This window comes from Thermobia domestica, chromosome 3 (genome assembly GCF_964235325.1).
Source record: "Thermobia domestica chromosome 3, izTheDome1.hap1.1, whole genome shotgun sequence".
NCBI classification, from domain to species: Eukaryota; Metazoa; Arthropoda; class Insecta; order Zygentoma; family Lepismatidae; genus Thermobia; species Thermobia domestica.
This window is the reverse complement of record NC_137456.1, coordinates 251,690,014-251,704,789: the sequence shown is the minus strand read 5'-3', so window position 1 is coordinate 251,704,789 and position 14,776 is coordinate 251,690,014. Positions and strand designations below refer to the sequence as shown.

The following is a 14,776-nucleotide window of genomic DNA, read 5'->3' as shown; positions in this document are numbered from 1 at the left end:
TACCAGAAAGACATGGCTCCAAGTCACATCTCTAGGACAGGGATGGCGATTTTGCAATCGGCGCTCGCTCAGACTCATTTTTTCAATGGATCTCGAGCTCACTAACTTCAATGAAGCTCACGCTTACTGAGATTTGCAATTGGTAGAGCTTGGACTCGTTATCCCTCAGCAACGGTCACTAAGGGCTGAGGTTCTGTCCTCAATAGGTTTGTACTCGCTCGTGCTCGTACTCTCTAATCTCATCTCATCACGTCTCGCACTTGCTCGGACTAGAGTTCTGGCTCGATATCCACTTATATGGCTAGTGCATATGTAAACTCTCTCTTAATTATTTAGCTCGGGACCGAAATTCGGACTCTTCATTTTAGACAACTGTGCTCTAGGAACACCAAACGTAGTTTAAGCATCAACAGGAACGAGCACCAACACATCCACTGTGTTCCAAAATCACCAGATCTGAACAAAACTGTGGACCGTAGGGAAAAGAAAAAGAGGTTCCGTTACTCCACCATTACCTCCCAAGGAACTAGAGAACGTTTTGCATGACCTCAACTATCATGTTGATTTTGTTTGCACGAAAAATCGTTTAAAGTGCTACTAAAAACAATCTAAGACTTGGATGCTTCTCTTATGCGGATTCCCGCTGTTTTGGATCCCAAATGTGGTCTTTTCCTTATGCTTATTAGGCATGTTATTATTTTATTAAATGTTAACATTATTTCATTTATCCTTATATATATACACACACACATAGAGTTACTAAAATATCAAAGAAGAAATTTCACTATCATATAATTGTACCTAAATAAACTCCAATTTTTCATAGTCGCAGTGGAGTTGATAATACTTCTTAATTTGTGTAAGCAATAATCCTCAAATTGTAGCAAAAACTCGCCTTTACAATCAACAATATCGTATTTCTTTTTTAGTTCAATAAGTCTGCCTTCTACGTCACCTGCAGTTTTAGTACGCATGTCCAGGAAAAGACATTTCAAGTTCTGAAAAGACAAAAATTGATATGTTACTGTCATTTCATATTTCTTTTATGCCATTCAGTGACGTACGCAGAAGTTTGCCAAGTGAGCAGCAGTTTAAATTTTCAAGATCAAGCAATTTCAGGTGACTATATACGTATCTTACTAAGTTAACTATTATTTTTCCATAACATTTTGCTCAAAGGTGGGTATTAACACCCCAAAACCCTCCCCTGTGTACGCCACTGATGATACTACTCACATCTCCAAAATTTCTTCCTTCGAAATGAATTCTATTACATAGAACAAGTGTTGGCGTAGGTCATCAGCGTTACGTCAACGTTAGCAATTTGCAATTTTGGCTACTTTCACTAAAGTGAGTATTTTCAATTGGGAATACACACTACAAATTTCAAATATAAACTAAATAAAAATGTGCATGGTCTTTCTGTATTACCCTTCATCAGATTTTCAAATGTAAAAGTGGATATCTGTGAAGAATTTAAATCTATAAGATGAGAAAAGTTGCAGTATTGACTAGAATCTAATGCGCACAAGGATTTCAGCCAGAGTTGTAAACGCTCTTTTGAAACGAACTTCGCTCACCTCAAACTGAAACTTTGAAAAAGGAGCGCGCTCAACTCATGCTCAATCTTTTTGAACTATCGCTTAACTTCATGCTCAACGTAAGAAAAACACGCTCTGATGATTTAATAACTAAAAATACTCACAATGATACACATTAAGAACAGTCCGAATTATAACTGGAAATAATAGGGTAAAATATAATATTAGTTTTAAAAAAAAGAAAGAATAATGTCCATGGAACTCATTTATACAACCAGAATATCTGTAATTACAATAATAAGGTAGAACGTGACCTCTATATGTGCCTCCATAAGAGAACTATCCTCAAGAAAAGCACATCTTATGTGCTCTAACACCTAATAAGCACTTGTCTGAAGTATTGTACAGTTGTGTGACTTCGACGCCTTTACGTTATGCCACTCTCTTGCCTTTAGTCTGTCAGCTCTTACACCTTGGTGTGCGTGTTATGAAACAAATATCCCTGCCTAGCATGTTTAGTGAAATGTAAATGTATTTACGAGTTAAAGTATTTAAAGCATCAAGATACTTGTTGCCGCAAAAAACTCTCTATTTTGCTGCCATATTTTGTATGCTGGATAGTTCTTAACCTGTACGAAATGATTAAATCTATCTACATTATGCAAAGTTTAAAATACCATACTAAATGCATTAAAAATCGGTCACCTACGGAAGCTGCTTGGCATCAATGAGGGTTGCTTCACCATTTTTAATTTTTAAAGATTTTTTTATATACTATTACCATATACATGGCAGCATTAAAAGGTTTTTTGAAGTTTTATTCCCAGCCAGTTTATGAGAGGCGGTCATTTTTGTTTGTGAGTGGCGGCCAACAGCAGTATACACACGTTTGGATGGATGTTACTGACCATCAACGCATCCTCAGGATCTGAGAGGAATACATAAAGGATCTACATGACTAGAAACGCCGCCCACGAGATGTGACTGCCGAACTAAAGGAACAGATGGATAAAGAAGATAAAGAGCCTAGTATATTGAAAAGTAAAGTAATACAAGCAATCAAGATCACTGAAGCTGACGAAATACCAGCGGATTTACTCAAGGAATTAGGAGACAGTGTAATGGAAACATTGACTTCACTTATAGGCAAAATCTACCTGTGGGGAAAATGACCAAAGGATTTTTTTTAGATGTTACAATGGTTGCATTACTTAACAAACGCCAGGTAAAGAAATCAAGTGATCACAGAAACATTCGCCTTATTTCCTCAGACTAGAAAGATTATTTCGCGCATACTGAATAGGCAAGAAGATCAATTTGGATTCCGGAAAGGAAAAGGTACCAAAGATGCTATTGGGTTGTTGAGAATTATATTAGAACGAGTTCTTGACGTAAGAGTTGTGTTTGTGCTTCATAAATTGTCAAAAAGTGTTGATCGGGTCAATTGATTTTAACTTCTGAAAATATTTAAAGAAATCGGGCCAATTTGAAGGATCGTCGACTCATTCGCAACCTGTTCACAGGATAAAGAGTGAAGGTACACTTCAATCAAGGATAAACCAATAGTATGACAAGATACAGTATGCTACAGAAATATTAAACGTTTATAGTGAATGCTTATTGTAGTAAGCATTAAAGGAAGTTGGAGGGCAGATCATTAACAAAAGTCATGTACGTGGATGCTATGGTTATTATAGCTAGAACCGAAGGACCATAGGAAACTATGGTTAAAATAGTTGACACTGGGAAACAATATGAAATGGAAATTAACAGGGAAAAGTCGAAAGTCATTAGAATATTCCATGGAAACATGCCCTTATGATATTAGAGTAGAACAAAGAGAGCTTGAAAAGGCCAATCATTCAAATATCTGGGAAATCATCGTTCAGTTCAAATATCTGGAAAGTCTTTTGAAGGGAGACGCTTACTGTATCAAATCAAGAACTGCCGTAGCCAAAGAGACGGTTAATAAGAAAAGATCAGTCCTAACTAGTAGGCTTAATATTAGACTAAAGAAGAACGTGATCCAATGTTATATATGGAGTATTGGACTGAATGGTTCGGAGACCTGGATATTACGGATGTTACGAAAGAAACATCTAGAGAGCTTCGAAATGTGGCGTTGGAGGAAGATGAAGATAAAGCAGTCAGAGAGAGTAACTAACGAAGATATTTTGAAACAGGTAGGAGAGAAGAGAATGCTCTAGGCAGTAGTCTTCGTAAGAAAGCCAATTGGATTCGACACATCTTGGGAAGAAATTGTCTTCTTCGTAACGACATACAGGAAAAGATGGAAGCAAAGCGAGGAGTAGAAAGAAGAGTACAACTGATCGATGATTTGAAAAATAGAATATTTGGAGTTAAAAGACGAAGTTGAAGATCAAGAAACGTGAAAGAAACATTTCCAGATCCAAAATTATGAAATAAAAACAATCCCAATTAGTTCCAGAACCGGTCGATTATTATGATTATCATTATTATATGTAATCTTGGATTAAAAAAAAAAAAAAAAAACATTGGGGAGAGAAGAGACAAATGTTCAGTTTCTTGCTCTCGACTGATTATAAATCTCAATAGTGGAGTAGATTGTGAAACGTAAAAGATTACTTTATTTTAGCGACAGTTATCATCCGAAAACGAAAGAATGGGAACCATTTTATTTAGAATGTCAAAAACTATCCTGTGGATTGATTTTAAAAGCGATCCTCGTTAATATTAAGTATGTATCCTATCAATACAGAAATTGGAATTTACGACTTGACAGCTTACTACACAAAAAACTAAAACAAAATATCGCTAGTATGTAAAGGCAAATAAAGTATAACATACCGTGCACGTTTTATCCACAAAGTTAAGAAGGTCTTCGTCGAACCTTATGAACGTCCACCGTACATTCGGAGTTAAAAACACTTTGTATTCATTTCTCCATTTTAATTTCTCTTCTAAGCAAAGAGCGAGTATGAATAGTTCTTCTACAATTACTCTAGCTGAAAAAAAATATTATATTTACTATACAGCTACACATGTAGAGTACGTTACACTTTATATCATTCTCGCAAAGTGAAGCATTTGAAGTAATATACAAAGTTTAACAAGTAAGATAGACTTAATACGTTCATCTTCGAAACTACTTTAACTCATAAATCTTCGTTCACATCCGATAAATTTCTGAAGAAAAACTGATGTAGGAATAAAACGAAATATGAATAGGACATTAACACACAAAGCTTAAAAGATATTAAACTAAATACTCTGTACATCTCAGTTTTAGATCTTTCTTTTGTTCAAAGTAATTTATCATAGTCTGAAAAACAAACCTAGCTATTTTTCTCTTAGAGATGTAAACTGTGTAATGTCAACCGGACCAGATGGCTCGGGTTCGATATCCGATGGGGGCGGAATTTATTTCCATCTACGTTCGTTCCAAAGCGCTCAAATGGGAGTAAAGGCGGTTACTGTATGATGCTGGCTATATAATTTCCGATATCTATCAAAGTAAACAAGATGTGAAGCTTCAACCCCATGAGCCATCTTGATCTGTGATGAATGGAACCATCTTCATATATTTCGTCTTCCGCTTTCATGTAATTCGTAACATACATCAAGCATTTCACCCTCTTCTGCTCCCAAGTTCTTAATTGGTTTAAATAGTTGTATTATATACTCTAGTTGCTTCTCCATTCCTCATATTGCTGAAAGATTTTTAAATTAGTTCCGTAAGATCATATACTTCCTGTTGTCTTCATTTACTTCTTTATCATCCACAACATCAGGACTACGTGGTCAGTTCATAATTTCGCGTAATATTTCAATGTACTCTATTTATTTAAAAATTATTCTCGCTATCTTTCTATTCTTATTTTATATGTCGTATTTGAACGCTGGTTCTTATCTCTTTCCATTGATTTAATTGCTTGATACATTTGACCATATATATATATATATATATATATATATATATATATACAGGGGCGTAACGCAGGGGGTGGGTCCTGGGGTCCGGACCCTTCCCACCGAAATCCCGACTTTTTTGTAAATCAGTCTACTTTTAGGGGCAATTTTACAAATGTTCACATAATTTAGCCACAAATTGTATTTGGACCCCCCAAAACGCTTTAGACCTCTCTCGAAATAAATTCCTGCGTACGTCCCTGTATATATACTCCAAATTCACTTCTGCAATTTTTCATGTCTGTTTCAGATTCGTTTTGTAATTAAACTTCACACACACATTTTACCCTTCTTTGGTACCACAGACTTTCTTCATTTTCTCTAACGCTCGTCAGTAACCCATGGCACCTCAGCCCTGTTTCGACTCCTTTAGCTTACTTTATTCTTCTGTAGCTTAATGTTTGGAACGCTAAGTTCATCTCAATTGCTCATTAGTTCCTGTGCCTGTTTCTTACGAATTTAAACCTCTACTTTAGTAACTAGTTTATATTTCGTATATTAATTGGAGGAAATAATGCACCACAGTAATTCCACTATCGATATGAATTTAATGATACACAAAGACTGAAAAAAAAAAATGCACGACTGGATCGAAAGTGGAACCAAGGTGTTCGGCTTATCGCACTGATGCGTCAACCACTACGCTACCCAGGTCGGTCCTGAACCGCCATACATCGTATCACTCTTGAGGTGGGTGTTCAGCCACTCAAGAACACTTTGTTTACACGAGGGCTATTTGTTTTCATCCTCCACTAAGTCACCACAGGTGAACCATATGAGATGATGAAACGAAGACAAAACAAAACTGTTCATTAGATGTCGACTATCCACCCAATGATAGACTCTGCTATTCAATCGTTGTGAAATAGCCTCAATACGTTTGCAGTATGGCATCTGTATATCTCTTGTATGTCATTAGTGAATGTTTTCCCATCATTAGGACTTCATTAAAATCTCATCCCTTCTTTAGTATTGTAGGTTACACAGGTATATCATTTACTGTATTTTATTTATATCTATACATTTTGGCTTTAAAACATATCGAGTGCAATCGAAGCGCTCGCCAAATGTAATTCGATTTCTCGAGTCGCTGATCTTAAAAATTACAGAGAACACAGCAGACAGTTCAGAAATGGTAATCTATACCTTGGACGAACCGCATGATTCAGCAAAGTCGTCCGCCGCCATACCCTCCCAATTCTTGGCCCTCCATGTGGTATAAATCGGCAAGTTCTTTAAACTCACTGCAGAAGATATACACACAGAGCTAGCTCATAATCTTTACTTATTCCGTCGAAATCCTCACTCATTTGACGATGAACTGGAGCTGTATTACGGCGTTCTACTTGGCGGGCGCTTCGTTATGTATTGAAACTCGTTAATCTACAATGATTGAACGGAAGACTCTGTCTGCCGGGTGAGGGATGAGGGGGGGAATGATATTCAAGGAACAGCTTTGCCTTTTCCTTATTTATCATCTCATGTGGTTCTCCTCTGTGGCTTAGCGAAACTTAAAAAACATCGTGTTTCACCATTTTCCAACTTCTCAGTATCTAGTTTATTGTATCGTACTTCTACTCTCCTGGATTTTTTTTTTTTTTTTTTTTTTTTTTTTTAAATGTATAACGGCCGGGAAAAGATGTTGGCCCAGAAAGAACTTTAATTGAACGACTCGTAGGTTAATGGGGACGTCAGCGGTAAGACATCTGCCCCGTCACGGAAATGTCAATGGTTGAGATATATGCTAATCATAAAAGGGATCTTACAATGAAAACTATGATTGACTACAGACATCCGAACGCTGTAGATGAGAAAAATTATTCCTCCTGTGACGGTCGTCTGAGCCTTGCAGACAGCAGCATATGCTTGCTTCATTTGCAAATTTATAATGAGTCACTGCGGACAGTCGAATTGATGACTTTGAAGATTGGACTTTTCAAATACCCACAAAAAGTTTGAGATGGCGTTAAAGGTCGTAGTTCGAGCACAACTCCTCTATATTTCAAACATTTTTTTGTATATATTGGATAAAAGAGTCATAGGTGGCTTTGTCGCACGGTTTTACTTTAGGGTTAATCCATGTAAAGTGGTCCAAAGCAGGTTGCTCGACTATCTCCGAAAATTTAAAAATTGGAGTGTGATGAACCTTGTATATAAGAAAGTCAATAACACTATTCACGTTATAGTAAGTGTAAGTGTTCCTGAACGGCGGCCATCTCCGTTGTGGTGGAGTGCCATTTTATGCACTTGCAAGCGTGTACGAAAACTACACTTACACAGGACGTACGAATCAGACGAACACCAAACAAAAACGAATGTTTACAGGAGAGATTGAGGTACACGAAGAATACCATCTCTTGCTTCTAAATAAATATACAGGGTTCCAAACCAGTACATGAAATCACCAGAAAAAGTATAGAAAATTGCACTTTTAATGTGGTTGTGTGTTGGAACGGCATAAAGTGGGTGGCTCGTAAGTTTTGTGCTGAATACTATTACATGTAAAGATTCTGCAGAAATATCCACAGCTATGATACTACTGGTGCCATATATTTATGGGGGTCTGAAATTTGGAGTTTGTAATTTTGATGGCATTTTTGGGGTGCAATATCTCAGGAAGCCAAAGTGCTAAAAATTACTGCTTAAGCCACAAAGTAATTCTGTATGCGAATAAATTATTGAAAAAAAAATCAGGATTGATATTACATGGGAAATAGTGAGGACATGGTAAAAACGCAAAGACAGCACATGTGTGAAGATGGTCGTAGCTCGGAAGCAGGGTTGGCAAAACCATGGTTTTTATTAAAAAAAAAAAACTTTTTTTGGGGGTTTAAACCAGTTTTTGTTTGTTTGTTTGTTTAAATAATTTGCTCTATGTATTTACATCACATATGAAGAGAAATAAGTTTGTTTCGTCTTGGTGTTATTATGCAACAACCAAGTTATGCCGGAAGGTGTCACATAAGCTTAAAGCGGAATCCAAACCGCTTCTCGGCTTACATCCGAGAGAAATTGTCCTCCATTTGAACTCGAAAGCAGGACTAATTGGCCACAAATGCGATACGTCTGCCGACTCACTCACGAAGGACCCCTGATAAAAATACGTTGTACTGATCTTTACATACTTGCTAATATAATTGTCAAGAGTCATTTCATAATGGCAAAAAGATAAACAGCTGCACAAATGAAACCATTACATATGGACAGTTTCAAAATATTGCAGAGTACAGAAGAACTAATTAGTCCAAGTTAGTTCACTACGACATTTATTAGTCCAAGTTAAAGGAATACAACGACTTAATTTGCATATCAGTAAGAAAAGTGAATCAAGATACGAATTATTTGAGTCCACTTTGGCTCTGACCCATTTATACATAAATAGATACCAAAGATACTTCTGATTTCAATAAACGCCTCTCGTGAGGTTTGTATGACCCCCCCCCCCCCAAAAAAAAAAAAAAGTACGGCATTTCGATGTATTTTATCAATAGTAAACATTAATAAAACGAAACAATATTTAGAATTTTTCTTTGATTGCAATTGCATAGCCATAATAAGAAACTATAAAAAAATCACACAAGAAACGTTCATAAACTTAAAAAAAAGAAAAACAAAAGTTGCTTTTGTAGTAAAGTAATGAATGGGAAATTTAGGTCTGAATACAATACGGATGATATACGGGAGTGAAACGTGATAACCCACAAATATTTGTTCACCAAGATTTTACGAACACTTACACTTTTACGAACATTTTTCTTCTTTTGGTTTAAACCATGGTTTAAACCAGCCAACCCTGCCCGGAAGAATTTTAAATTTCTGGATATGTTTCATGCTACATATCAAAAGCTACGCACGGTTCAGCGATTAGGCCCGCTTTCGTTTGTGTGCACGTGTGGAAAAGCTTGTGAGTGGCGTTAATTCCTTCCTTCTACCTACAGGGTCATTCCCACTTCTATATGGGAAAGGGGGTCGGCTTCCCCTTGCACCCATGACACTCATCGCCGAACTGGATCGCGATATTGAGGCACTCAATGCATCAGCAAAGTATCATTGAAATCCAGTCCCAGTTACGGAAGTTAATGTGTTCACAATGTAACGTACATGTCACATATGTAGATTTGTGTGGCCCCCATAACACTCTTTGCGTATAATTTTGCGAATCTCAGATATTTATGCTATTTTACTGGCCACAAATTATTTAAAAAATCAGTAATTTAACAATTTAGAAATAATTTACATCTGTAGTAAGCTAGTTTGCATAGTGCTAAACTATAAATCATTGTTTTAGGCGTACTAACGATATAAGAATCTAAAATCGTAAGCTAAGTGTGCATTGAAGGGTGCAGGACAGAACGAGAGACGATTTTGCAGAGTAGTAGAAGAAGAAGAAGAACAAAAGGAAAATGTGCAGAAGCATTTTTACGTTTTGGCGCAAGGTGTGGTGGCGTGAAAGAAATAGTGATTCAAACAAGTTTTGGATTGTTTTTATAAAAGAATAAGATATCTTACAATAGAAATATACGTATTTATATAAATCTTCAAGAAGAGTAAGTGATTTATTTTGAAAATTCTATGCAGGCCATCGAACTAACGAGAGAAGTTGCTGTATTTGTATGATTGAAGTTTGTCACCGTATATTGTGGCTCAGCTTGGTAAACTTTGGACGTGCAAGCAAGTGATAAATTGGCTTGTGTCAAGGAATAAGTTATTCTAATACGAATTTTGAGAAATATTACCTGATATTTCATAGGTGTAATAAGCGTCACAAAGTGCATAATTATTCTGAAGAATTGTTGTTGTGTGTTTATTCCGGTATAAAGATGGCTAATGTAGATATCTTTGTTTTGTTGGGTAATACATTCGTAACAATGAATTCTGAGTAAGCTTTAAAGCCAAGCCACTAACCATGTAATGCCAAACTACCTAAGCTTGCCCCGTTAACTGGGCAAACCGTATTTTGCTAAGATCCAACTAAATTCGTCCACCTAATGTAGCTCTCGTTGTATATGCTCTGCTCTCTCGTCTGTCCGACAATCTCATGCTACTGATGCTCTCAAAAATGCCATTACTTCTTGTGACACACAAAATAAATTTCAATGTGTTTAGTTGTTTTGTTCTATTTGAAGTCATATACGTTATAGAATATTTAATCTGAGGGGTTCCTAAAGCTCCGACCTTATCATGATATAGTGCTTAAAACAAATAATAACGATAATGATTTGCATATATATATATTCTGTTTAATTTGCTGCTAGTGTTGAAGTAATATTTTCGTCATGCTTAGTTCAAAGGATCTCTATATTGCATTTTTCTTCTGTAGTCTGTATTGTTTGAGCGAAGAGAAAAAAAAAGGAGTACAAAGTAATACAATAATTGCGCTTAATATTACGTAGGAGACCTGAACGACCGGTGAAATGCTACATATTGCATACCACTGATATTGGAAGCGGAAGATTTGATTATAATTATCGTTGGCAACAGTGCAAAAACAAATTAAATTAACTAAAAAAAAAAAAAAAAAAAAACAGTAGCCTTTACTTGTGAGTTATTTCCAACCTGAAAAAAAAATCATATTCAATAGTGGTAAAAAGTGGTGATATGTTCATGAAATTATTGACATGTAGGATGGTCTTGAGTATGGTTCCGAAGACGGCAGACGCTAGTACAGACATACCGTACAGAGTAGGAAGTATTAAGAAGTTTAAAGGTCTGACCAGATAATTATCCTTGATAACAATTTTGATAACCGTATGATATTCCTTCCACAGTTATAGTGCGAATTAAGTTGTTAACAGTTTCAATTAGTATTAATTATATGTTATCCTCAGTAGCTGAATAATTTCTTAGATAAAAGATTTTCTTTGGAATCCATCGTAAATTCGTTATATCATATTACAATGGAGTTGAGTAGCTGTTTTATTAGATATTATCCTTTACAGTTATTCTTAGTATTTTGTTGTATTATTGTGAAGTTGAATGTCAGGTTTAATATGAAACTACGTGTGATACATACAAAGTAATTAAGTGAATAGCACGTTGTAACTCGTATGAAATTGAGTATTTTCTAAAAGTAAACTACAGACGTTATAAATAGTGTGAAATACCGGAATGTGTAACTGCATATTTTTCAAAACTTATCAGATGCGTCCACCATTTGTGTGATGATATGACTATATTTATAAACAGTGCATCATCAAAACGAGTGAGACATTCTAAAAGCGATTAGTGTAAAAAAATCCATTGTGCTAAAGTCATCGTTCCTACGGATCTTCGTAAAAAAAAAAAAAAAAAAAAAAAAAAAAAAACCTTTTTTTTTACTAAATAACCTGAGACAGTACATAAAATTTGAGAAGTATTTAAAGGTTTCTATGTGCAGACACCTGCCGTATTTGTAAACGTTGCAGAATATTCATTTTATTGAAATATATCTATATATATACATGGTAAGTTTGTGCTATTTCTTTATTTCATTCTATTCGTTAATTTTCTTTAAAGTTATCTTACGTTAATGTAAATAGTAACTTCATTAATAATATTAGCTTTCGTATTCTTTTAGAAAATTAATAATACTAATATATCACTCTTTAGTGACTAATCGTCAGTTATATTCTGAGAGACGTAGGTGCGTAAATGTTAGAGATATCGCAAGTATTGTGTTCCAGATATATACGTACGTATATAATTTAAGGTTGAGTGACTAAAGAACTAATTATCAGTATTACACTCGCCTTCTACGTCTTTTCTCCCAAACTTTACCTCTCTCTCTTTGCCCCAATTAGTTTCTTTGTGCGAGCAAGTAACACGGTAAAAAAAAAAAAATATCTTCGGATGAAGTTTGCCTCCAGTGGTTTTCATCGGGAAATCTACTGGTGGTTAACAAGGTAACAGAGAGGGGAAAAGAGGGGGAGGTTACAAAATGGCGACCGTGACAAGACGCGTGATGTCCTCGTGTTCGAAGGGAAATCACTAAGATTGTGAAGTCTTCGAAGAGAAAAAAAAAACTAAGAGAGTGAGAAAGCAGACGAGAGTGAATAGAGAGCAAAATGAATATTAGGAAGTTAGCTTGCATGGTTAGTGGTGAGGCTATTATATGAAAAGAAGCAAACAGATACATTTATATTGTTTGAACTGTGTGAGTATAATTTGTAAACGATGGATTCAATGAATTCGACTAATACTTTTAAAGGGAGTAATAACTCTGAAAATAAACCGTCACATATGTGACCGTACTGAACATGACTTATATACGTACTGGGTGCAGTGTACGCAGTGTAATGAATGGTATCATTTCAATTGCTTGGGTTTACCCGAAACAGATGAACAAAATGTAGCATTACAAAGTGATCAGGGGTGGCGATGTTTGTACTGTCGGAAGGAACCGCCAATATCAGTTACCGTTAGTAATGGTACGATGAATGGGAATACGAGTATTACGAATGGTTTTATTGGTGTTGGTCTTAAACCTCAGTCGACACCGATAAGCAAGGGAATTTCCAATCAGGGAAATGAAACAAGTGACATAAGTAGTACGGCTAATGGGAATACTTTAGAGCATGCAATCGAGAGAAGAGAACCCAATAAAGACAAACGTCCGGAAGAGAAAAATACGGATATAACATTGTCGGATTTAATGACACAATTAGTAATGGTGCAACAAAATAATCGAACTATGGATACTCGGTTGACTAACTTAAACAGTCAAATGGAAACTATGGTTACTAAAATAAACGACACGATAAGTGGAGTAACTGCTCATGTAGATCGTAAGATAGAGAATTTAGAAAGTCAGATTCAAGCTGTTCAATTAAACAATGAAAACCAGTTTAAAAGGTTACAGGACGATTGTAAGGATAGGTTTCAGAACATGTCTGTGAGATTCGATAATATGAGTCGTAGAGTAGGAAGTATCACATATGCTATCGATAAGAAAATTGACTTAGTACAGCAGGATTTAAATGACGGTCTAAGTAGAGTTAATTCTGAGATTATATCTCTAACGACAGCAGTAGATGATCTCAAGATTGAGATTAAAGAAGTAGACGAGCGCGTAAATGACGCGATAGAGAAAAGAATAGGAGCAGTAAACGAACAAGTTAAAAATTTTGAAACTCAGGTTATTGAAGTTGACGCTAAAGTTTCTGCTATACGGGAGCAGACCATGCAAACCCAAGAAGGGTTGAGGGAGGTAAATACCATCGTTCAGGGCATTTCTTCTCGGTTTGAACTTTACGAATCGAATATGGTTTCTTACACAGGGGATGTCAGCAAGTTGCGTAAACAGTCTGAGAAGGTAGAAATGGATTTACAATTAATTGATGCCACTACGCGGGGAATGCAACAGAAGTTAAATGATATACAGAGAAAAACTGCGGAGGATATTAGTGAAATTAATAACCGACTAATAGCTATTGAGTTAAAGCCAACACTTCTTGATACTGGCGAGTTAGGAATTTCTCGGAAGAGAAGGTATGAAGGAATAAACCAAGATAAATCGATTATAAATGAAACGACCTTCAAGACCGTGAGTGGGGAGCCACCAACCGTCATCAATTCCACAAAGGCAGCTACTACTTGTGTAACTACTAGTATTATTACAACTGGAGGCGTAAATACCACCTGGTCAGCACCTTATCTGTTTGGAGGTATGACTAGCGGAGTTTTCATCTCTCAACCAAGCCCTAGTTTTTATTCGCGAGTTGGAAATGCACAGACGACGGAATCAAGCCTAAGATGTGGAGTATTTACTCCCGGAGTATACGATAATGGCCATTATATTAAACCTCCTCCCAATAGCAATACTCAGACGGTAACGTGTAACTATCTTACTTCTAATTCTATTTCGCACGAGAATCCCAGAGTGACTGTACCTGACTCCAAGTTAGTATCAATAAAGAAACCTAAACTTAGTGACCGTAGCTATTTCCCTACATATGATGGAAATACTACAAAAGGAAAACCTCGTGAGTTCTTGGGAAAACTCCAAAGATGTTTATCGAACTACCCGTCACTAACCGATGAGGAACGTTTAGAAATCGCAAAAGAGCAATTAACATCATATGCCCGAGCGTGGTATAAAAGTGTCGAACATAGTATTAAGTCTTGTGCGGATTTTGAACGGTTATTTCGGGAGATGTACTGTAATGATCAACTCGAACGGGCGCAAAAGTGGGAGTTACAATCTCGCCGATACGACAAAATGAAGGATTCGTCGTTGATAGAGTTTACCTGGCGATTGATAGACGATTATTTCCAAATTGTTAATAATCCGGATGAAGCTGAAATTG

The 14,776-nt window shown here is 36.1% G+C and overlaps 1 protein-coding gene across 4 annotated transcripts in view; it reads right to left on the bottom strand.

Moving 5' to 3' along the window:
* LOC145681014 (uncharacterized) overlaps positions 1-14,776 on the bottom strand; it is a 172,965-nt gene that overhangs the window by 19,350 nt on the left and 138,839 nt on the right. For all 4 annotated transcript variants that reach the window (XM_081752288.1, XM_081752289.1, XM_081752287.1 and 1 more), the window contains 2 exons: positions 4,371-4,528; positions 802-998 (listed from right to left, as the gene is read on the bottom strand). In XM_081752288.1, the coding sequence (XP_081608414.1) occupies positions 802-998; positions 4,371-4,528 (355 nt within the window). The remainder of the gene's footprint in view (positions 1-801; positions 999-4,370; positions 4,529-14,776) is intronic.